The sequence below is a fragment of the Prionailurus bengalensis genome, chromosome A1 (genome assembly GCF_016509475.1).
Source record: "Prionailurus bengalensis isolate Pbe53 chromosome A1, Fcat_Pben_1.1_paternal_pri, whole genome shotgun sequence".
NCBI lineage: Eukaryota > Metazoa > Chordata > Mammalia > Carnivora > Felidae > Prionailurus > Prionailurus bengalensis.
The window spans coordinates 119,516,565-119,540,173 of record NC_057343.1 but is presented as its reverse complement, the minus strand read 5'-3'; the positions used below and the strand labels follow the sequence as shown (position 1 = coordinate 119,540,173).

The window sequence follows — 23,609 nt, the reverse complement described above, 5'->3', positions numbered from 1 at the left end:
AAGCAGAGAATATGCCCACATTTTTAGCCAAATGATTCTATCATCCTGAGTCCCCCAGCCCATTCTGTTTAAAGGACCAATGTTTTCAAGGTTTTACTCCCCTTTGATCAAAACGAAGGAAGCATATTCTCCTAGTGACTGGGCCTATCCTGTAAGTAGGGAGGCATATTGGAAGGTGACTGTCCCAGGTCTCTGTAGTTTGCTCTGGTTCAGGTCTTCATGGAGCAATCAGGCATCTAACCAGAAAGGTTAGATCCATGCCATATCTCGTGTCCTAGAAAGTTAACGTCTCCCCAAGTGCCCAGAATATGTCTAAGAAATAATGAGAAAATAACTTAAGTTTCAGGAAAATATGATCTGAATTTTAACCTTATTCCCAGGGTGAGGGTAACAGAGTATATGGAAAAGCTATCCTTCCCACCTTCCAGTGCAAAGCTAGATAGAAAACCAAGAACAGCAGGCCAGGCTCCGGGGCTGGGAGTCGCATGGAACCTTAGGTTTGGGGGCACCCGTATGTTTGGAGGAAAGAGTGCTGGGTTGAGGACAAGAAGTCCTCTGGATGGGTGCTCATCCAGTCATGTGACTACGTAGTCACCTCCCTGTGCCTTAGTTTTCTTTCTCTGTAAGAGGTTTCAGGCCATTTCTCCTCGCATCCTCAGATGGGGGTAGCATGAAATAATAGATTGGCAAGTACATGGAGGAAAATAAACATATACATCTGTATATATAAATAGCATGGGTTTTCTTTTTTTTTTTTAAAAGTGAGGCTAAGTGTTGTCAATTGTTTAAGCCTCTCTGCTGGACCCACCCCTCCAGGAAAAAAACAGATATGAGAAAAAAGATGGACAAGAAAATACTGCCAAGGCTCCAAATGCTTATGACGCTATGTAAGTAGGCTCTACATTTTGGTTGTCTGCAACCAGAGACTAAGTTTGAGAGAGATATAGGCTTAGGATCTACATATCAGAGAGATCCCACAGGATCCTTATTCACTGATTCTTTTCCTGGATTTAAATAGCTTCTTTTCTCTAGAGAAGTATAAAGAATGAAGTCTGGATATTCTCAAACCAGGGAAGAGGAACTAGATCAACCCTCAGAAAGAGGTATTGCCTCTTCCCATGAACACTAAGGGTCCATGAGGCATGGAGATCCGAGCAGGCTGGGAGCATGCAGAGGGCAAGAGGCAGCCCTCGACGATTTAAAGAGCAATCACTTCCCATCTCCATCCTTTACTCTGTGTTACCTGCGTCTCTCTCCCACTTCTCTGGTCTCAGCAGCTAGGTGTCACTGCTCATGGCCAATGGTCCAACCCCACAAATAAAAGTTGCCTTATGCTACCCGATAAACATAAGGGAAGAAAAGGCCAGTAAGTGTCTCAGCACTGTTCCCTCTGATATTATCTTATACCAAAGCACAGAGAGCCCATGATTCTGAGAACCATCCAAACAGGAGGCCGTTGAGGAGGCACTCTTTCCCCAAACTCCAGGCATCACGGATTAATTCAGAAACTGGAGGAAGGGTTCAGAAAGGCGTGGAAAATGCCATGCTGGTTCATGCACATGGTCCCTCCCAGCTTCAGTCTCTTAGGCTGGAATCAGAGGAGGGTAGAGGCTAGTCCCCCCCACCACTGTCCCTGACCGGCTTTGGATAAACAGGAATGGATTGGTCATCATCCGTGATTTTACCTGGAGTCTTCACGAACCGCTTCTTCTGGCCTGTCAAAAAGCAAGTGCAGGTTTGGATGGCGGGGAACAAAGTTGACGAGGAGGCTGAACACTGCATGAAGAGAGGACCAAGCCAATGAGAGAACAACGGCAGCAACAGAAAACCAAACAAACCCTGCAACAGACCTGATGGGGGATGAGTCGCTGGACGTGGATGAGGTGGGCATAGGGCTGGATGGCGCCGAGAACATGGGCCAAGATGGCGAGAGGGGTGAAGTTGGGCTTGGATTCGGGGGGCTGCAAGACAGAACAACCAGAAAACTTGTCAGCACACAGGGAAACCACAATGGGAGCACGAGGTTCATGGGAGGCCAAATGATGGGGAGCTGGAGCAGAAGAGGGGCACCGAAGCCCAGGCTGTGTCATCAGCGCCAAGTCACAGGTCTCCAGACCTCTGCATCTTCCAAGCAGCGGCTCTTCTGCCGTTCCTTGGAGCATTACTGTGTCTCTCTGACCTGCAGAAATTCTTTCTAGGTCACAGGAGCATCTTCAGTGGTGTCCACTGTGCCCTTGCCCCCTGGTGGAAGACGCCCTGGGCCCACGTACATGAGCTCCCACTCAGACCCTAGCACCAGCCTGTCTGGGGCGGGACAAGCTTCTCAGAGGCCTTCAGCCTCCACTGCTATGTGAGTGGTTTTAAAGTTGTGTCTCAGCAAAAATGACCATTTTTCTGGGCCACACGGGCCATTCAGCCAGGAAACAATTTCCTGTTTACATTTTTTAACTAAATGGGCTGTGTGCCACCAGAGACTTGGAAATGCACTGCATCAGAAAAACGATAGCACATGGAAGACGGGTCTGGACACACACCTCTCAGGAGAGGACATGTGATTTTAGGCGGCTCTGCAGTCCCCCTGGGGTTTGCTTTCCAGGCGTGCTCTCTCTTTTCATGGATTTTGGGAATTTTGATGCTCTAAGAAAAAGCCCCAGAAGGAAGGCAATGAAAACCTTAGGAACTGAGACCTTCAATCTGTCATTTTGTTCTTTGATGGGCAGCTGATCAAAAGCTTGGAGAGGAAATATTAAAATTACTAAAATACAGCTTGTGGATTTTAACTGGTCATGCTAGCTAGCCCTTTGACTTATTTCCACAAATTACACAAACAAACAAACACACACACAGCTTTAGCAACTCTGTAAAATAGCATTAAGTCACAGAGAGCGCAAAGACCAATGACTGAGAAAACAATGTGGAGATCACCCAGCCACAACACCACCTGCAGTAATGAGCCTCAGCCAACTGCTGGAATGTTCAGTCCAAGCACTTCAGAGAGGTGAAAATGACAGCAATCCAATTCCACTGGAACAGACTTTCTAAACATAGTGGGATTTAGCAAGAATGCATAAATGTCCTACTTAATGGGCCATTCTCAATTTAGGCATGTGGCCCAATAATGGTCCTAAGTACCTAGGGTTGCAACATACATTCTCATGGAAATACACAGTAAAAATTCATCACATGAGCTCACCAGAAATCCACAGACTCCTTGAATGAAACATTTATTTGATGCCATGATATGCATTATATTTCTAGAATATAAATTCCCCAAGGGCAGGGATTTTTGTCCATTTTATTTACTGTTCTACCTCCAATGCCTAAAATAGTGCCTGTGAGTATTCAAGAAATAATTACTGAGTGAGTACATTAATAAATCTCATTTAACTTACTCAACAAGCCAAGAGGCACAATACAATTCCTATTTTACAGATGTGGAAACTTGGGCCAATTTGAGGCTTGCCTGTAAGTGACAGGGCTGAGGTTCAGACCCCAATCCCCTGGCTTTAAGCCCTGGGTTCTGGCCACCACAGTGTACAGCCTCTGGGGTAGCAGGACTTATTATGTTCCTTTATGCTATGCCAAGCTTCTTTATAGACCCAGCCATAGCACTAGAAGCCTTCTTAACCACTGATTTATGAGTTTCCTTTAGATGCCTGCCACATTTGCAAAGGAAAATGGAAATGGAGCAACAGATTCAATAAGACTCAACACATTGTAAATTCCCCAATTCTGCCTCCAGTCTTCTCTTTGGTAGATTCACATAGCAGATGGAATTCATATAATGCAAGAGATTAAATTTGAAGAGTATGGCTTGTTTCTCTTTTTCTCAATTAATCCGGCAAAAACAAGTTACTGAGCACACAGCACAATCAAATACAACAAATGGAATACAACTTAGCACCTGCCAAGGTCCTTAACTTCAAGAGTTCACGATGTATTTGACAAGATGGGATAGGCTTAAAAACAACTCTACTATAACACAGTAAGATTTGTCAGCTGAGGGATAAGTTACTATCTTGTCAGTTTAATACCTGTTCCCACTTCACTCTGTCTCGAGTCCTGGGAAAAAGTGTGGCCTCCTTTTGACTGTCTAGTCCTCACTTTCTTCTATAGTTACAGCTGGTAAGTAAGCAAGGCCTTGCCTTCTCAGGCCTCTTCCCACAACACTCCTCCCTCGGTAATGACCTAGTAGGCAAGGCCTGGCCATGACTTCTAAACTGCAACCAAACCCAGGAACCCGAGCTCTGACCAGGAACAATTTCCAGGTTCAAGAGAGCAAGCAGCCCAGGCCCAGAGGCCTGCACTCATCTGTTCTCTGGTTAGTGGTCAGCACAGGACAATTAAAAAGTTCTTAAGACTTTTTTGTTTGTTTTCTTTTTTTGTTTTCAGTGGCTTTTATATGGAGGAAACACCTCCAGCTTCCTATCTCATTTGTACAAGAATTATGCCTTTGGCTAAAGGCATCGTTAGGGACATACTCTATGAACACAATGTGGGTTCTGAATGTTTTTTCACATCCTTGCATATCCAAGTGGTTCTTGGCCAGTAGTACATGGCTGAAATTATCTGGGGGTGTGGCTGGAATGCAGGGTGTTTGAAACCATTACAAGAACTTACTCTTCAATCCCCCTGTCAATTACTATAGTACAGACTACCATTTTTACAGCTAACAGAATTTCATTTGTTTGCTTCTGTTTTACTCATAGCAACATTTATTTATTTGCTATAAAATGACCACAATTTAAAATTTATGACTACTGTATTTTAGCATAACAATAGAATGCACACTCCATAGTACTCTGATTTTTTAAACTACTGATGGAATTACGCTGTTTGCTTATTTGTGTTTCAGAATCATGTCAATAAAACTCATGATCTCAACAATGCTATAGAACATTTATTTATGTATATGTATAGAATGATGGATGCCGGGGCGCCTGAGTGGCTCAGTCAGCTAAGCATCCAACTTTGACTCAGGTCATGATCTTGCGGTTTGTGAGTTCGAGCCCTGCATCAGTCTCTGGGCTGACCCCTCAGAGCCTGGAACCTGTTTCGGATTCTGTGTCTCCCTCTCTCTCCGCCCTTCCCCCACTCACTCTGTCTCTCTCTCTGTCTCTCTCTCTCAAAAATAAACATTAAAAAAATTTATATAATGATGGATGCCTATAGCAAAAGAATACCAATAATATATAAGTATTCCTCCAAGAAGCAGATAGCACATGATATTTTAGTGTGAGACATCTCAGAGAACATATACATGGGAAATACGATGCCCAGAGATAATGATAATGGCCAAGATTTTCTGCATAATTGTACATACTCCTTTTACTGCACAAGTGTCTGGCTACATTTACTGAAAAATGACAACAGCAGGCAAAAAATCTCACCCCTAAAAAACCTAAACAAAACACACAAACAACAAATGGTCAGTTTTGCTATTGGCTCTGAAGCTTCTATCAAATTCTCACTTTTCCCACTGAGGCCAAAAATAACAAATTACTGACATTAGGATAGGAGAAAATAATTTTACAACTACAATCTTAGCAGGTGAGTCCCTAAGTCCTCTCTATTACCCTCACAGTCAAGCTGGGAGTATCTGCACATTTTTCACTCCTGGGGTTCCCTCCATTAAGGCCCAACTGTAGCAATGACAAGAGCTGAAACTTTAGCTTGGAAGGAACATTTGCTGGTCTAGTTTGGATTCAACTGGAAAGCTTGCATCGGCTTTAGTTAGCTGGTCCACGGTGTCCTCAAAAGGAGTGACAGAGTTCCAGTAAGTCCTGTTGACACTCACTGGACAGTGAAGAAAGAATAGATTAGGAAGATAAGGCTCAAAGGCCTGGCAGCATGTTGGGTTGTGGCAGGTAGTTCAAGTCCACTGTGTGGCATTATCATCAGCTTGACACCCTCCAGTGGTGACTCACTTGAATGATGGAACGTCTGGTGTACCAGCCAGGGCATGCTTGCCTAGTGACTATGGACAGGGCTGCTCCCAATGTCATTATGGATGTGGCAGACCCAGTCGGGTCTCTACTCTATGGCTATTAAAACCTGAACCAGTACAAGAAGAGCAGTAAGGTGACCATTCAGAAGAAAATGATCTTTTTAAAATTCTGATACTCAAAATCACAGATGGCCTTGTAGAAAATTGGCCAACACCAAAGAGCAAGAAAAAGCAATAAAATCGTAATTTGTACCACTAACAGTCACTGTTACTATCTTGGCATATCTCCTTATTTTGGGGTGGGGTGGGGTGGGGGAATACTACTACACACATAGTAGCCTGTTGTTTTTTCACTTAATAAAACATTTTCGAATGTCATTAAATAGCCTTTGCTATCATATTCTTAAAATGGCTACAGACTATTCTCTTGTATGGTATACCCTGATTTATGCAACCTTTCCTTATTGTGTATATTCAGATCATTATCCCCCTGTAGCTATTATAAATAGTAGTGCAACTTACATCCTTGTTGAGGATCATTGACTGTATTTGTTTCCGTAGCATAAATTCTTGGAAGTTAAATTAGTGGGTCAAAGGCTAGAAGTCTTTTTTTAAGGGAGCTGATACAAACTAGCAAATAGCTTTGGAGAAGAGTTCTGCTGAATTGCATTCCCACCAATAGTGCATGGGGGGGGGGATGCCCCTTCCCTCTCACTATTGCCCCACCAACATGGAGCATCATCATTAAAAAAAATTAGATAGCCTTTTTCCCCCCCATTTGGAAAAGGTTACCTTGGGCTCTCTTCTTTCCTAGTATTTCCAGGGACCTTAAAAATGAATACAATTCCCTCCTCTTGTTCCATCTGGAAGCAATGTTTAACTTTCCAAAGGGCATTCTGCCAAGAAGGCAGTGTAGGGAAGGACACAGGCAGATAGAGAAGTGAAACCTGAGGAGTTAGAGCCCTGGTCACATGGTGTGGCTCACCGTAGAAACACTGGGAGTGGTGGACGGTCAGCCTGTCCCAGAACTCTCTAAGATAGGACTAGACGTACACAAGAGTATCCAGACAGTCTTCTGCCAGGTGTACTATGAAGAAGTCAAAACAATGGCATTTGCTCCTCTCTGCCAGGCACTGGATTGTGATCTACAGCCCTGGTTCCCAGTCAAGGATCTCGGGCCTGGGTGAGGTCCGTGAGATCACTGGCCCAGGGCTGACTTTCATATGCCATCACCCCTCCCTTCCCAGTTAGGTCTAGAATAGGAAGGTTCTATTAAATCCAAGGGGGACTCCTTGTCTTCCCCTCTCCCCCTCTTCCTCCTATAATGAAAAGAGAAAATTCCATGGAAACCTGTAAAATCCTATTTAATCTAATCCCAAACCATTGAGTTCTTCTTCCTTGGAAAATATTCCCTTATGTATTGATTTAAGGCACCATAAAAAAAAAGAAAAAAGAAAAAAGAAAAAAGAAAAAAGAAACAAGAAAAAGAAGGGAAATCAAATGTTAGTCAAGAAGAGAGGGCCAAAAGGAATACTGAGAAACTGGATAGTGAATTACAGCAAGTGACACAAAAATGATTTTCATTTGTAAAAAATTGACTACATATTCTTTTGCGTCTGCTGAAGCTTTTACAACACAGAAATCCTACATATGTCCCAACCTCCCGAATTTTTTCAGTATGTGCTTCACAACCTAACAAGAGGAAAATGCCACATGCCCCGGAGTCACACCATTCTGTATTCTTTTGACTTTTACCAGCATGCCTAGTGTTTACAGATTCTTGCCCTCAGCTAGTACATTTTAATGTACATCTTTGTTCCGGCAATGACAGAGTCCTGATTCTTATTTTAAATGAGACAAAATGGTGCAATTCCCTTAAGGCCTTAGAAATTATATGCAATTACTTTTAAAATAGTTCTTAAATAATTTGCTTTTAAAATAGTTCAATTTATCTACAGTGTAGTGGTTCTGTTTATTGACTTTCAAAAACATTTCTGAAGTATACATTTCAAGCAGATTTTAAACTCAGATGGAGTGTGGTGGAATGACAAATAATTCCATGATTTAAACAAAATTCATAATCTTAGGATAGGGCATCTGTCATCCTGAAGGTTCTCCAAGTCAGTAATTTGAAATGTTTCATGTAGAATAATACAGAAATATGAGGCAGATGGGAAAACTCTGGATTGGAAGTAAAGATGTCTGGACAAAGGTCCCCCAGTTCAATTGCTCAAAGGACAGAAAAAAAATCTCAAGGGACAGGATGAGCAAGGACAGTTAAAAGCACCAAATGTCGGGGCGCCTGGGTGGCGCAGTCGGTTAAGCGTCCGACTTCAGCCAGGTCACGATCTCACAGTCTGTGAGTTCGAGCCCCGCGTCGGGCTCTGGGCTGATGGCTCAGAGCCTGGAGCCTGTTTCCGATTCTGTGTCTCCCTCTCTCTCTGCCCCTTGCCCGTTCATGCTCTGTCTCTCTCTGTCCCAAAAATAAATAAACGTTGAAAAAAAAATTAAAAAAAAAAAAAAAAAAAAAAAGCACCAAATGTCTTCACGGTGCTCTATGGTACACAATACTGGATGAGCATAGCATTCTTTTCTGTTAAACCTGAGTGCAGCCCTATAGGCTTTTTCGATACCACATTTCAGGTGCATAAAAATTGGTTCTTATAATTTACTCTCTTTCAACTAGAAAAAAGGTCACAACTTATGAAGTTATTTGTAAAGGTAGGTTGAAGCATTTGGGGGCACTACCAAGAACGTGCAGTATATGGTAACATGTGCTGTTTCAAAAGATTTAAATAGTTGTCAAGAAATATCCAAACCTCCTGACTATCTTAAATTGAGTGCATACAATTGTCATTCTCTATATAATGAAGACATTCCCAAAGCAAACGTATTCTTTTAAAAAGGGAAGGAAACCAACAGTACTGCCAGGTTCAATCTTCTACTGTCCTGAGGCATAACTTACGGCCACCATTCTAATGCTAGGGAGGTTCAAACACTCTTCTTAAAAGAAATCTGCAAGCAAGAAACTTTACCTCAGGGGATTGAGAATGGGAAACTAGGTACACAGGCATGGATTTGACATTCACTTTTTAATTTTATTTACAGCGTTTTAATTTTTTTTATCATGAGTCTGTATTATTTTGTATTAGTGGAAAGCACTCGTCATTAAATGATGTTGGTTTAAATGGGTATCTATATGGAAAAAGTAACACTTAACTTCTCCTTCATATCATACCTAACAAATAAATGATTTCTAGGCAGATTATAGATCTGAATGCTCAAGGCAAACAATAAAGGAATAACTGGGAACGTGAGGTTGGAACGTTATCCAACAGGGAATAAAAAGCACTAATCTTAAGGAAAACATATATATCTGACTACATTAAAATTAATAAATTTTACTTATCAAAAGACAACATTAAAAGAGAGTAAAAAGACAGCCTACAATATATAAACAGAGCACTCATAACCAGACTATACAAAGAACTCCTAATGATCAGAAGGAAAAAGACAACCAAGTAGGAGATGGGCAAGCAACTTGAACAGGGACTTAAGAAGAGAAAATGCAAAAGAACAAGTAAGTGCTTAACCTTGCTGTAGTACAGGAAATGTAGATTAAAACCATAATGAAGTAATTCTGCGCAAATACCAGAATGACTAAACAGCTAACATCAAAATGCTGAAAATGCCAAGTGTTTGCAAGATGTGCAATGTCAGAACTCTACTACTTTGCTGGAGGAGGGATGTCAATTGCTACACCAATTTTGGACAGTTTGACTTCATCTGGCAAAGGTGAAGATATCATTCTCTATGATTCAGCAGTTCCATTCCCAGACATACACTCTCAAGCATGGTGCATACATGTGTCTCAGAAGAGATACATACAAATGTATACAGCAAATTATTTATAAAAGCAAAAACAGGAAACCCAGAAGTTCAGTAAAAGAAGAATGGAGAAATAATTTTAGTATGTTAATACAATGGTAAACTCTACTATAGTGAAAATAAATAATGACTAATTTTAATAAAGTAGGGACTCTTAAAACCACTGAACAAAGGAAGCCAGCTTAATAAAACAAAATATTATATTTTATGGATGCATACAGTTGATCATTACTTGTAGATTCTGTGTTTGTGAATTCACTTACTTGCTAAAATGTATTTGTAACCTCAGAATCAATATTCATGGTTTTTTCATGGTCGCTTGTGGACACATGCAAAGCAACCAAAGAGTTGGGTCACTCTGAAGCATCTAATTTGCACAACGCCATCTGAGGTGGAAGAAAGGGATGGTCTGGCCTTCTTGTTTCAGTCCTCCAGAGTTTGTAAGGGCAAGAAGATGTGCCTTATGGAGAAAACATGTATTTAATAAGCTTTGTTTAGGCATGATTTACAGTGCTGTTAGTCATGAATTCAATGGTAATCAATCAACAATAATAGTAATAAGGTGTACTAATTAGTTTACAAAAATATGGTAACTACAGACTCAGAGGAACCTAACCCTGTACTTCCCCAACTAGCAGTATCCCCAGTGGTTCAGTATTTGCTAACTCAGTGTTTGTATTGACTTTAGTTGAACACAGCTACTGGACATAGCAAGACTCTGCATTTAAGAGATAAAAATATAAATAAAAACATGGAGATGATTACTGTAAACATCCAATTAGTGGTTCCTTTTGCTGTGGGGAGAGGGAAAGAGAAAGCAAGAGATGCAGACAACTCTGGGGTCTTGGCAGGATTGTACTTTTTTTTTTAAATTTTTTTAACGTTTATTCATTTTTGAGAGACAGAGCACAAGTGGGAGAGGGGCAGAAAGAGAAGGAGACACAGAATCTGAAGCAGGCTCCAGATTGAGCTGTCAGCACAGAGCCCACGTGGGGTTCAATCTCATGACACAAGATCATGATCTGAGCCAAAGTTGGATGCTTACCCGACTGAGCCACCCAGGCACCCATAGAATTGTACTTCTTAACCTTGGTGGTGGTTATGTGTGTGTTTGCTAAATGATAATTTGTTAAGCTGTACAATCACATTTCATGCACTTTTTTACAATAAAAAACGCGTGCAAACCAATCTTAAAACATACTCACAGACAGTAAGTATATCAACATTCTCTGGGTGATGAGGATAAAGGTAATTTTTATTTTGGGGGCTTTCAAAATACCTCCCACGTTTCCTATAATTAATAGGTAACATTTATAACCAAAAACCAAAGGTCACTAGTAAAAATAATCTCCCTAATCATACAAATGGCTACATTTAATCTCTGGAGGAGGGAGGTTTCATAGAGGTAAAATGACAGTTCCATCCTTCTTGCACCAATCTGTGGTTTGGGTTGCATAATGCAGTTGGCAGCTCCCAACTATTGGGCTGTTTCTCTTCTTTTTCAGTCAAATACACTCAGTGCATATTTACTAAGCACCCTCCATAGGCAACAACTAATTTTTCCATCCTGCTCTCCTCATTGAGAAATGACGTTGACTCCTCCAGGGACATTTTTATTTTGGTAAAGTTATTACAGTAAATCAGTGGTGTCTTCCTTTCACCCGGGCATGGGGAAGTGGAATAGGACACTGTCCAGTGTCACATTCTGAGTAAGCTGGAAAACATGTTAACAACACTGGCTGAAAGTCACTGGCCATGTCGCATGCTTTTCTATATGGTCTACTTTTAAGGAATATTTCCTGTTTGGACTAGGGGGAGGAAGAGAAGAGAAAAGGATTTACTAAGAATCTAAATGTCCACCGCTGAAAACAAGGGAGGGTCCAAAATTAGCAGTGGTGGCCCAGGATACTTCAGCTTAAAAGTAACCCTGGGGAAAGGAGATTCCTTGAATAAGAAAGCCAACTTATCTTACCCTGTTCCTAACTCTCAGCAGTAGAAAAAACACTGCGGCTAAGGATATTCAGGACGATTAAGTTAAACTCCTGCAAGCCTCCAAACCTTGGTCCAGATACACAAGAGGAATACGAGGCAGAGAGAGAAGCAGACACCAACTTCGGTGGAAAGGGCAACCGTCTGACTCTCCTTTTCTCCTCCCAAGCAAATAGCTGACTTCCCTCTAATTCTAGTGTTGATTCAATACTCTAAACACTTGCAAAGCTTTTTCTGATTTGATTTCAATCCACTCAAACATCTTCTCTACTCCATTTGTATCTTCCATGCACAGCCTTGCACCTTCAGTGCGACCATGCATGAAACCTGCATTCTTGCCTGGACCATGTTCCGTTTCTACAAAGCCTGGCTCACGCTGAACAGTGAAGGAATACAATCTCACTAAGGCTGCACAGTGGTTTCTGCCCCTTGTTCATCTGGTGCTGAGGAGCTTATTGACTTGACTGGAAAAAACTTTAAATGATTTTCCAGCAAAGTCACCCTTTCCAGTGGAAAAAAAGGGTTTTAACATCTGTGAATAAAAACAAACTGAAGGAAAATGATTTTTATATTCTGCTCTAGTTCTTACATTCCAAAACGAAACACCCACTGAGATGTCAATGAAAAGAGACACAGCAAAACACCATTAATTCTGATCTCACAAAGTTAAAATGTACATGTATATATATGTGTGTATGTGTGTGTGTATTTATTAAAATATATGAGGCAGATCCAAATTACTTTGGAAAATCTTTGGCAAATTTACAATGTAAACACGATATTCAACATAGGTATTTAACTTAAAAGGACCATTCTTGGTGATCATTTCAAAATGCAAATCTGATCCTGTTATTTATCTGCTCAAAACACTTCAATATTTTCCCTTTCCTCTGAGGATGGAGACCAAAGCCATCTCACCTAGACTATGATAAGAATCTCTAGCCTGGTTTCTTTACCTTTTACCATTCCGGTTGGTCCCACGGCAGGTTGTAAGTACACAAACGTCCTGAGCACACGGGTCAATAAATATGTGTTGAATTTGGAATGAAGAGCAATTTCCTCCTCAAAAACTTCCAACTACCTACTGCAATAGAGTAAATTATTCACTCTGGTAGAGTGAAAGATGTAGTTACAGTCTACTCCTGGCCACTAGTTTTCCCACTCCCCTTCGTCTGTGCCACCCCAAGTGATCCAGGTGGAGCCAGTGTCCCACTGATTTCATCACAGGGGCAGGCATGTGACTGGGGCTGGCTGGAAACAGTGCCGCCCTTCATATGGCCACAGCGGCTGGGTCAAGGGTGGCCGTATAACTGATCACAGTTTTTCCTTGGGGTCTGACATACAAATGCTGTTTTTTTTCTGGAAGCAAAAGCTGAATGTATTGGCTTAGTGTGACCAGAGATCTTTTTCCCCATTACATGGCAAACATCTGTTGGCAAATGAAGTTTAAGAAAAAAAGGAAGAAGAGCCAAGCAAAATAATAATTTGGGTTCCTGGGTCCAATTGTGCTCGAGGTTAGATCCACCCTGAGATTTCCTAAAATTGTAAGTTTTTAACTTCCACTTTTTCATTAAGCTAGTTGGGTTTCTGTCATTTGAAGGTCTTTCACAATAAAGCCCTGATGCTCTTCCTAATCTACCTTACTTGCCCTCATGCTCCCAGAGCTTTCCAGATGAGTAAAATTTTTCTTAAAGGGTCACATAGTAAATATTGTAGACTCTGGACCAAGAGGCAAAATTGAGGGAATTAGGTAGTTACTTATGTAACCATGTAAAATATAACAGCTTAAAAACGTAAAAACCATTCTTGGGGCGCCTGGGTGGCTCAGTCGGTTGAGCGTCCGACTTTGGCTTAGATCATGATCTCGCAGTCTGTGAGTTCGAGCCTCACGTTGAGCTCTGTGCTGACAGCTCGGAGCCTGGAGCCTGCTTCAGATTCTGTGTCTACCTCTCTCTCTCTACCCCTCCCCTGCTCATGCTCTGTCTCTCTCTGTCAAAAATAAATAAACATAAAAAAAATTTTTAAAAATGTAAAAACCATTCTTATCTCATGAGCCAAAAAAGAAAAACAAAACAAAAACAAAATCAACAGGCAGCTGAATGGATGAGGCCCACCCTGGGTCTTAGTTTTCCAACTGGTGTTGTAGCCAAACTGGTTTATGTGTGCCATAAACTTGTGCTTTCAGCTTTCTATCACCATGATCTTTGCTGATGCTGTTTTTCCCTCCTGGAATGTCTCTTCCCTTGCCCCTAATCAATGCCCACCCACCATTCAAAGCCCATTTTCCATGTGAATTCCTACATGAGGCTTCTCTGGCATCATACTAAGTTCTGTATTTCTCCTCTGAATCCTCAAGAAGTAATATTTCCCTTCTGGTCTTGACCCTACCTTGCACGGTAGTTATGGCACACTATGAATGTTCCCTAAGTTTCTTTGGAATTGACAATATATAAAGGCTGCGTTAAATAAATAAATAAATACTCCATAGAATCGAAGTACTTAGTGAAAAGAAAGGAAACATGGATCTACCAGAAGTCAAACATAAGACCCTGGTAGTCAGGGAAGCCAGGTATTTCTAAGTCAGAATTATCCGATATCATGTAAGTGGTTCTCAATCTCGTGTTGTCAGCACAGCTCTGCACATAGCCCCTTGTTTGCTTGCCTAGGATGGCTGCGCCTGACAAGTACGACAGAAGGGGCGTTTCACACATTCTGTTTCTGGTGGGGAGGGACACAGGCACACTGATCTATGTTGATGGACTCCTGCATTTCTGTATCAAACCTGATAAAACCTCAGGGGTGCCTGGGAGGCTTAGTTGGTTAAGTGTCTGACTCTTAGTTTCAGCTCAGGTCATAGTCTCATGGTTTGTGGGTTTGAGCCCCACATATGGTTCAGTGCTGATAGCACAGAGCCTGCTTGTGATTCTCTCCCCCATCCCCTCTGCCCCTTCCTTGCTTTCTCTGTCTCTCTGAAAATAAATAAATACTCTTTAAGAAAAAAAGAAAGAGATGATAAAAACTCAACACTGCTAAAATGAAGAAAAAAGTTCAACCAGGCACCATTTAAAACTTTCAGGTATTTTCAGTGCCGCAAGTCTCAAAGTTTGGAAATTTTTGTTCTTGGCTATATTTGCATTTCCTCTTGTAAAACTAGCATATATTTTCGCAAGACGTATTTATTTAGTTATTCTGAAGAGTGAAATTAACAAAAAACTTGTATGTCCATTCCAGGCAAGGTTTTGATGGTTACTTAATATTTTTGCCTCTTACTTTTGACATCACTTGTCAAAACTATCATCACCACCAACATGTCAACATTTACTCATTGTGTTTAGTATTCTTAGGAAAAGAGGATATAAAAAAAATAACTTTATTGAAGTATACTTTACATACAATAATGTTCACCCATTTTAAGCATACAACATTGATAGAGTTGAGTAGTTATCACCCATAATCTAGTTTTAAAATGTTTCCGTCAGCCCTGAAAGGTCCCTCCCGCCACTTGCACTGAAGCCGTGCTCACATTACCAGCCATAGGCAACCACTGATCTATTTTCTATCTCTAGAGATTTGCCTTTTCTGGACATGTCACAAAAGTGGCATCACACAATGTGTTACCTTTTGTGTCTGATTTATTTCTCTTTCTTCACCGGTTTATAGTGGATCAACAGCTTTCAAACGGAAGGTGAAAATGAAGGTGGGGAAAAAATGATGAGGTCTAATTGGCACTGAATACTTACTACGTATTAGTCATTCTGCCAATCTTTTCAGATGTATCATCTTAATTTTTCCAAACAACTGCAGGGATAGCTATTATTATTCCCATTTTTCAGGTGAGAAAACAGAAGATCATAAAGTTTAAGTATTTTTGCTGCTTAAAGCCAACTGGTTAGTATATGAGAAGCTGGGATTTAAAACTGGACCTCTTAGGCTACACCATATGCCCTCTTTACAAAAACAAAACAAAAAATCTTAAAATCAAAACACGTGAGATTTTTTCCTTTAAAAATATGAGTTTCCAGGGGCACCCGGGTGGCTCAGTCAGTTAAAAGTCCAACTTCAGCTCAGGCCATGATCTCATGGTTCGTGACTTTGAGCCCCACATTGGGCTCTGTGCTGACAGTTTAGAGCCTGGAGCCTGCTTCGGATTCTGTGTCTCCCTCTCTCTCTGCCCCTTCCCTGCTCGTGCTCTCTCTTTCTCTCTCAAAAATAAACATTCACGGGGCGCCTGGTCGGTTAAGCGTCCGACTTCAGCTCAGGTCACGATCTCGAGGTCCGTGAGTTCGAGCCCCGCGTCGGGCTCTGGGCTGATGGCTCAGAGCCTGGAGCCTGCTTCCGGTTCTGTGTCTCCCTCTCTCTCTGCCCCTCCCCTGTTCATGCTCTGTCTCTCTCTGTCTCAAAAATAAATAAACGTTAAAAAAAAATTTTAAAAAAATAAATAAACATTCAAAAAAACTTTTAAAAAATATATGAGTTTCCAAATGATAGGAGAACTGAATGTATAGTTTATTGTGCCAGGTAAAAATGCTTTGAGGGCACCTAGAAGGAAAGGCTCGCTATGGTGAAGGTTCTCAGTGCATCCAGCCTCCATGGGGCACAGAACCTCCCTGCTGCGTGCCAGACACACTGCACCTGCTGCTCACGTAAACTGGAAGTGCCCTGCTTCTTGCAGCCTTGCTCATAATATGTGCTCCTGTCCTCAATCTACGAAGCCTTTTTGCTCTATTTAGAAAGCATGTGTTGGAAGACATGAAAAATAATATATATTTAAGGCTGTTTATGAGCAAGTTTCCTCAAAAAGCCTCAGAAGCTGGTCCACTTGTGCCATCTGTTAGAAGAGAAACCAGAAACCACCTGTCTGCCTGCTTGAGCTCTGCTCTTATCAAGGAAGTTGTAATTACCTCTTTGGTGAAGGATTTGAATCATTACAGTAAATCCCTTATTCAGCACATATTGTATTAGGAAGGCATTCTGACCCTAAAAACTAGGGCTTTGCTTTTCTCATCCTGCAAAGATGCAATACAACCTCATCTATATGGAGCCTAGCAGAGTGAGCTGTGCCTTGGCTTTGCTTATTACTCAGAAGTAAATATTTACTGAGCAAATATCTACTGTGCACGTACTACATGGCTGATGCTGTTGCAAGCCCTGGGAAGGCAGTGGGAAGCACATGGAGCGAGTCTGCTACTCTCAAGCAGCTTACAGTGAAATACTGTGCACTGCAAGGCAGGGTGGGACAGCACAAGATGTGTGGGGAAAAGGTACCAAAGCTTCTAGATGCATTTTTTTTCTTATCCGTTCCTTGCAAGATTTGCATTTTATATATATTTTCTGATGTACGTAATATAACAATTAGGAAGTTTGTCAATATGTAGTTTATCGAGAAGTAAATAAAAATAATGAATACATATTGGAGGTATGAACGCCCCAAATATTTTTTCTGATTGTGTGTTGATGGTTTTAGTGAGCAAAATAGTTTCTAGGAAACAGTGTTCCTGTGTGTGTAAGAGACAGTAAATAAGCAAACAAGCAAATAAGACATTTCAGCTGGTATGAAGAGCTATGAAGCTAATAAAAGTGAACGCAGTATACAGGCGAGCTCCCAGGGAAATGGTGGTGTGTGTGGGGGTGCGGATTGGGATTCTGTGTGGACAGGCCACTTCTCTCAACATCTGAGGGGAGGCCTCCGCCAACAGAGAGTTGAGGGCTCGTTCTCTTCAACACTAGTACTTCTTTTTATTTTAACCGTCTGGGATTCGAACAAAACCCAAGCCCCATTTCTTCCTAAATGCCCTCACAATCTCTCTGCCTGACAGGAAGGCTTTTTCCCAGAATTCTATGTGAACTTAATGGAAAGGGTCCTATTTTAAAAGACAGAACTATCGAGAGAAGATCGGTAATCAATGTTGGCTGGGGCTGTAGCAGTTCCCAGTAGTGGCTGGTAACAGCAAAACATACTTTTCCTGCAAGAAATTGTTTCCTGGTAGAGCGAAAAAGTCATTCTGTTTGGGGAAACAAATGTTCCCCTTTTCAACGAAGTCTCTATGTGCCCTAAAAAAAGTATGCTGCTTGTTCCTTTTTGGAAGAAAGGAATTATATAAGCTCCAAACAAAACAACAGCCTAGAGACTTCCTTTCCTTTGGGAGAGATGCCATGTCTTGATGGTGCTACAGGACCAAGCACGAGATGAGACACTCCGGGTTATCACATCTTCTTCGTTCAGGTCCTTCCGACGTTCACTATCTGAGGTAGAAGACTTCTGAAGATGTAACCACTTTTTGTGCATATAGTTATATGAATCCACTTACAAAGTTATTTGTGGTATTAGTATTACAAGCCCATCCAGTTCCCTTTGGAAATCACCAATCTATGTTTTCAAACATACCCGCCTGAAACATGAAGGCAAGCCTTCCACAATGCCCACACCAAATCTGCATCAGTTCTTGCGGAAATGACACACTGAGTACACTTAAACTTTCTGTCATTCTCCCAGAAAACTATGGAAAGGAGACTCTCCTCAAGAATACCGAAGGAAGACACTTCAAATCATAATTTTGCGTGTAATAAAACGAAAAGAAATAACAAGTATTTTCCAAAGTGAAAAGCCCTCACGCCATCAAGTAAATGCCTGAACTGTGAAATAAAAATCTCTGTATTTTTTTGAAGTTTATTTATTTTGAGAGACAGTGAGAGAGTGCATGTGTGTGTGCGAGCAGGGGAGGGGCAGAGAGAGAGGAGATGGTGAAGCCCAGGTAGGCTCTGTGCTGTCAGTGCAAAGCCCCATGTGGGGCTTGATCCTACAAGCTGTGAGATCATGAGCGGAGCCAAAATCAAGAGTCAGATGCTTAACCAACTGAGCCACCCAGGTGCCCCTAAAAATCTGTTTTTAAGATGCTGTCCCCATTTCCCCCAACCCCAGCCCTGTGGTTCTGATAAGCAAACAGAGATGGGAACCACGGATTCCTGGTTTCTACATTGCTCTGTGTCAGCTGTGCAAATTACTGGGAAATGTGGACACCCAAGGGGCTTAGTACCAAAACTTTACCTTTGTGATTATTTTATTCATCCAGAAGATTTGACTTATTCTCATGGATTTCATTACATTTGGCCCCACAAACGTGTAAACTAATCTACCGAATTAACAAACTCCCAGTTTCATCTGTGATTTGCTCCCAAGAACTGAAGGGGTTCTGAGAAGAGAGCGATCGCTAATCTCGAGTAGTTTGGAAAAGTTTCCACGGGGTTGTGGTGTTCCCATTTTCCATTCTGGGGTTTAAAACTAAGAGGGTCCAGTCATCTTGCATGTGGGAAAGGAGAATCATCATCAAGGACAAAAAGAGCCCCCACACTCTATGCCGAGACAAGGTGGAGCCATAGGACAAATCCTAGCATCTAAACTAACAGCTCCCACCGGTACAGAGAGTACTTCCGCATGCTAGGCTCTGGGCTGAGCACTTTTTGTCACTGCCCCCTCCTGACAACCCTGTGAGGGCTGCCTGATGTTGCAAAGAGGTAGCTGAAAAGTAGAGAGACTGAACAATTTTCTGAGTCTGAAAGCGGTAATGCTGAGGCTGAACCGAGGCAGCCTGACTCGAGAACTTGGGCTCTTCTGAATGCCTGTGCCCGCTGCACCCCTCCAGCCCTTCCCACTGTGGAGGCTTCTAACAGTGCTCCCCGAAACATTTACTTCACAAGCCTGGGGGACAGAAGGGGTCACTGGGAAATGTCTGACACAAACCAAGTGGGCCAACTTACAGGGGGTTTGCGTGTGGTGCCCTAGAGCCTGTTGGAAGAGGTGAAATCTCAGTTCCAAGAAATCATAAATACACATTCAATAGAAAATAAAGAAAAATGGTTTGCTAGTTTCTCAGTAATTTCACGGGTTGTCTGTTTTCAGAGAATACCTGTCTTATTTGCTGAACAGACTTCTAAATGAAAGCAATATTATGAACAGTGAATTAACAGGTACACGAGTTTAGGGTCAGAAACCCCCTCCAATACTGGCTCTGCCACTTCTTGGCTGTGACCTTGGGCAACTTCTGTGTCCCTCCTTTTCCTTCCCTGTTTAAAAGGGGGATATTATGGAGACTGTACATAGCGAATACTTAGCATATTAAAGCGTGGTAGGCATGAAGTCTTCACTAAATGGTAGCTGTTTTATGATCAGGGCATGCCTGACTTGTCTTGAGAAAATGGTTCATCTATTTCAAAATGAAAAGTAGACTTAAGGACTCAGTACTTATACAATCCATAAACTGATCCCAAGAGAAGTGAAAATGAAGAGAAAACTAGCATCAACTAAAAGGAAAGAGCGAAAGTAATATGCCTCAGGTTCGAGGGGGTTTGTCCTAGGTTAATTCCCCATCTTAGCATAGCCCTGTTACTTGTGTCTGCACAGCAAAGCCCCCAGTAGAAAACATACAGAGGCACATTCACAGGTGCCCGGTTGTGTTACCAGTGACAGATAGATCTGCAGGGGTCAAATAACCTGTGCCCAAAGCCCAGAATTTCATGTTCAAATGGAGGTGTCAATACTGAGCTCTGGCTCACTTATGGACCTTAATTAAACCCCAGCCTCTTTCTTTCAGGGAAGACTAACAGGAGACATCTGTTTTCTACTAGCTCTCTCAAAGAAATGCTGGTGGTGTCCCTGAAAGCCTTAATGTTGCAGAAAATGGGGGCATATGGGAAAAGAGGCACTACGCACCAGCCCACACTCATTTTGGAGGTGTCAGGGGAGGGAATCTCAATCCCCAGGCACTTCTCTGGACAGCTTCCTGGGAAGCCCACGCGCAAAGGCCGGGTGGAGGACAGAGGTACAGGATCATACTTCCTCTTTGGGCTGAGTCTTTCTCTAAGAATGACAGTGCACGGGTTTTATACAAATGCCACCAGGATGGCGCTGCTTATTCTTAGAATACTCTGCAATGTCGACAGCAAAGAGTTGCCATCACTAAGCTGGTCAAGGTAGGCTGGGCTGGATCCTTGGACGTTAGCACTTAATGAATGGATGAATTTCTTGGGGTGGTGGGTGGGCCACTGCAGCAGCTGCCTCCCCCCCTCCTTTTTTAACTTTATTCACTTTTGAGAGACAGAGAAAGAGAGAGAGAACAAGCAGAGGAGGGGCAGAGAGAGAGAGTAGGACAGAGGATCTGAAGCAGGCTCTGTGCTGACAGCAGAGAGCCCAATGCTGGGCTCGAACTCACAAATTCCAAGATCAGGACCTCAGCCAAAGTCGGACGTTTAAAGTGGACTTAAGGACTCGGTACTTATACCATCCATAAACCAAGTGAGCCACCCAGGCGCCCCCCCTCTTCTTCTCCTTTTAAATCATGAGCCTCTCAATATCTAATTTCCCTTCTCCGTGTGCACACCTCTGTCAATAGGTTAAAAGCTGGTTCTGTAAACAGGGTGGCTCCTTTTGGAAGACAAACCTAAAGAAGACTCTTTGAGAAAGTTCCTGCAGGAAATACTGGGTTGAGTGGGAACAGCAAGGCCTATGGAGGCAGGCGGAACGAGTGTGGGAATGTTTACCACCCCACCTCCCTCTCCTCATTTGAAAACCAGGGAGAAGGTTACCCTCAAGGGCCTTTTGTGAGGACTGCATGAGTGAACCTAGATAAAGAGCAGGACACCACACCTGCCCCTAGAAAGGGTTCTCCACATAATAGCAAGTATTGATACTTCATGAACTTGATGACCTCCTGTATTTAGGGTAAGGAAGAAATAACCTTAGGGACTGCGCTACCATATCTGCCTTGCCAAAGCAAAACTGACCAGGAAGGACTCCAAGGCTCTGCCTAATGCAAATTTTCAAAGCCAGCTTACTTCCTCTCCTCCTCCTCAGCCCATTTTTGGTTTAAAAGGGTAAAGGGGGAGGGCGTCTTTGTAATGCATAAATACTTATTTTTAAACTACAGAAAGACGGGCACCTGGGTGGCTCAGTCGGTTGAGCGTCCGACTTCAGCTCAGGTCATGATCTCGCAGTCTGTGAGTTTGAACCTCGCGTCGGGCTCTGTGCTGACAGCTTGGCGCCTGGGGCCTGCTTCGGATTCTGTGTCTCCCTCTCTCTCTGCCCCTCCCCTGCTCATGCTCTGTCTCTCTCTGTCTCAAAAATAAATAAAAACATTTTAAAAAATAAAACAATATTTAAACTACAGAAAGAAAATCCATTGTTTCTGTTTCTGGCTATGAAAGCAATCATGCTCAATGTGGACAACAAAGAAACGAGAGGCAAAAACCAAAATGAAACAAAAGCCATCAAGTCTCACCCTATGGCACTGCTGTCACAATGTTTTAGAATCTTGCTACATGTCCATACGCATCCATATGCATTTTGGTTTATGTATTAAAATGGCACTGTAATTAGAAGACTTTTTTATTCTCCTTTTTTCAACAAAGGAGTTTATTATGAAAATATTCCTACGTTGATAAAATGTACTGGCAATATAATTTTTAATAGTTGCATTGTAGTCCATGGCTGTGTGGCAATTACCAAATCATCACTATTCCTGGACATTTAAGTTTTTGTTGTTGTTGTTGTTTTTGTTTTTGTTATTATAAATAATAGTGGCATAAAAGCCCATCCACTTTTACATGTATCTCTGATTATGTTCTTATGGTTAATACTAGAAGGTAATTGCTGAGTCAAAGGGTAAGCCCTTCATAAGGCTTCTGACCCATACTTCCACAGCGCTCCTAAAAAAGGTCATGCTCATATACAATCCCACCCACAGTGGGACAATTTGGCTTCACTCGTATTCCTTCTTCTTTCCCATCACTCCCCTTCTTTGGTCTCTTAGGTATATGGGTTTTGTTTCTTCTGTCAAATGAGCCAATCAAATAATAAGTACTAAGACAAAAATGGGGCCAAACCAATCTAGGTTCAAGTCATTCCTTCAAAATAAGTGAAAATTCTCAGAGAAGACTGCTTTGAATCACTGCAGGGAACAAGGGAGCCGGTGGGACAAGGGAGGGTATGTTTGTTCTCACTTAGCCTCTTCTCCTGAAATGAGAATGAATGGCTTCCTACAAGCCATCATCGGCAAGCCAAGTGTGAACACTGAATTGCAGCAAGGGGATGAAGGAGCTTATATATAGGAGTGACACACATGCTGAGCCCAAACATGCACCCAGACACCTCCATAACATCTCCAGGTGCAATGCTGGAGACACTCTGGCAGGTAACATGTCCTTCCTTAATCCTCAGGGAATCAAGGGGGAATGCTCCTTAGTCATTTTTTTTTTCAGGAAGATAAAAGATAAGTGATAATAAATTTGGGCTCCAATATTTGTAACGAGTATTTCAGCTAGTTAAAAAGAGGCATTCTCCACTCCTTAATGGACAGGAAGGGACAGCTGGCATTCTGGAGCTGGCAATTCCTCCTGGAAGATCAATGTTGTCTCTGTATAGGATAGACTGGCCTGGTCTAAGGTTTACTTGTTCAAACAGACAGTGTAATGTTCAGACCATCAGCGCACGGACACATACGTGTTTTATGTTAACCCCTTTCCCTCTGAGAAACTTCCAGAATCTTAACACCTTACCCTCTTATTTGAGAGTCAGAGTGACAGAACAAACAATGTGTAGGAGCCTCAGATTATCCAAAATTCTGCTGAAACTAGGAAAATGGAGTCCTTCCCCAAGTCTCTTCTACCCTCCCCATCAGAAGCTCTGCCTGCTTACAAGCACAGCGGAGAGAGAGATTTGCTGGGGCATCTGTGAAGAGCAGGACGACTGCTGTGGAGTCCCTTGATTTACACTGGTATTTGCAGACCTTGGCCG

General features: G+C 42.2%; 1 protein-coding gene across 5 annotated transcripts in view; it reads right to left on the bottom strand.

Annotated features, from left to right (window-relative positions):
• The window catches only part of ARHGAP26 (Rho GTPase activating protein 26), a 427,015-nt gene that overhangs the window by 18,360 nt on the left and 385,046 nt on the right, over positions 1-23,609 (bottom strand). The window contains exons 21-22 of one of the 5 annotated variants that reach the window (XM_043589845.1): positions 1,851-1,961; positions 1,686-1,715 (exon numbers count right to left, since the gene is read on the bottom strand). The exons of 1 other annotated variant lie outside the window; for it this stretch is intronic. In XM_043589845.1, coding sequence (XP_043445780.1) covers positions 1,686-1,715; positions 1,851-1,961 — 141 coding nt within the window. Of the gene's footprint in view, positions 1-1,685; positions 1,962-23,609 lie in introns of those variants that run through there. 3 more of the 5 variants (XM_043589835.1, XM_043589853.1, XM_043589872.1) reach the window with 3 other exon arrangements.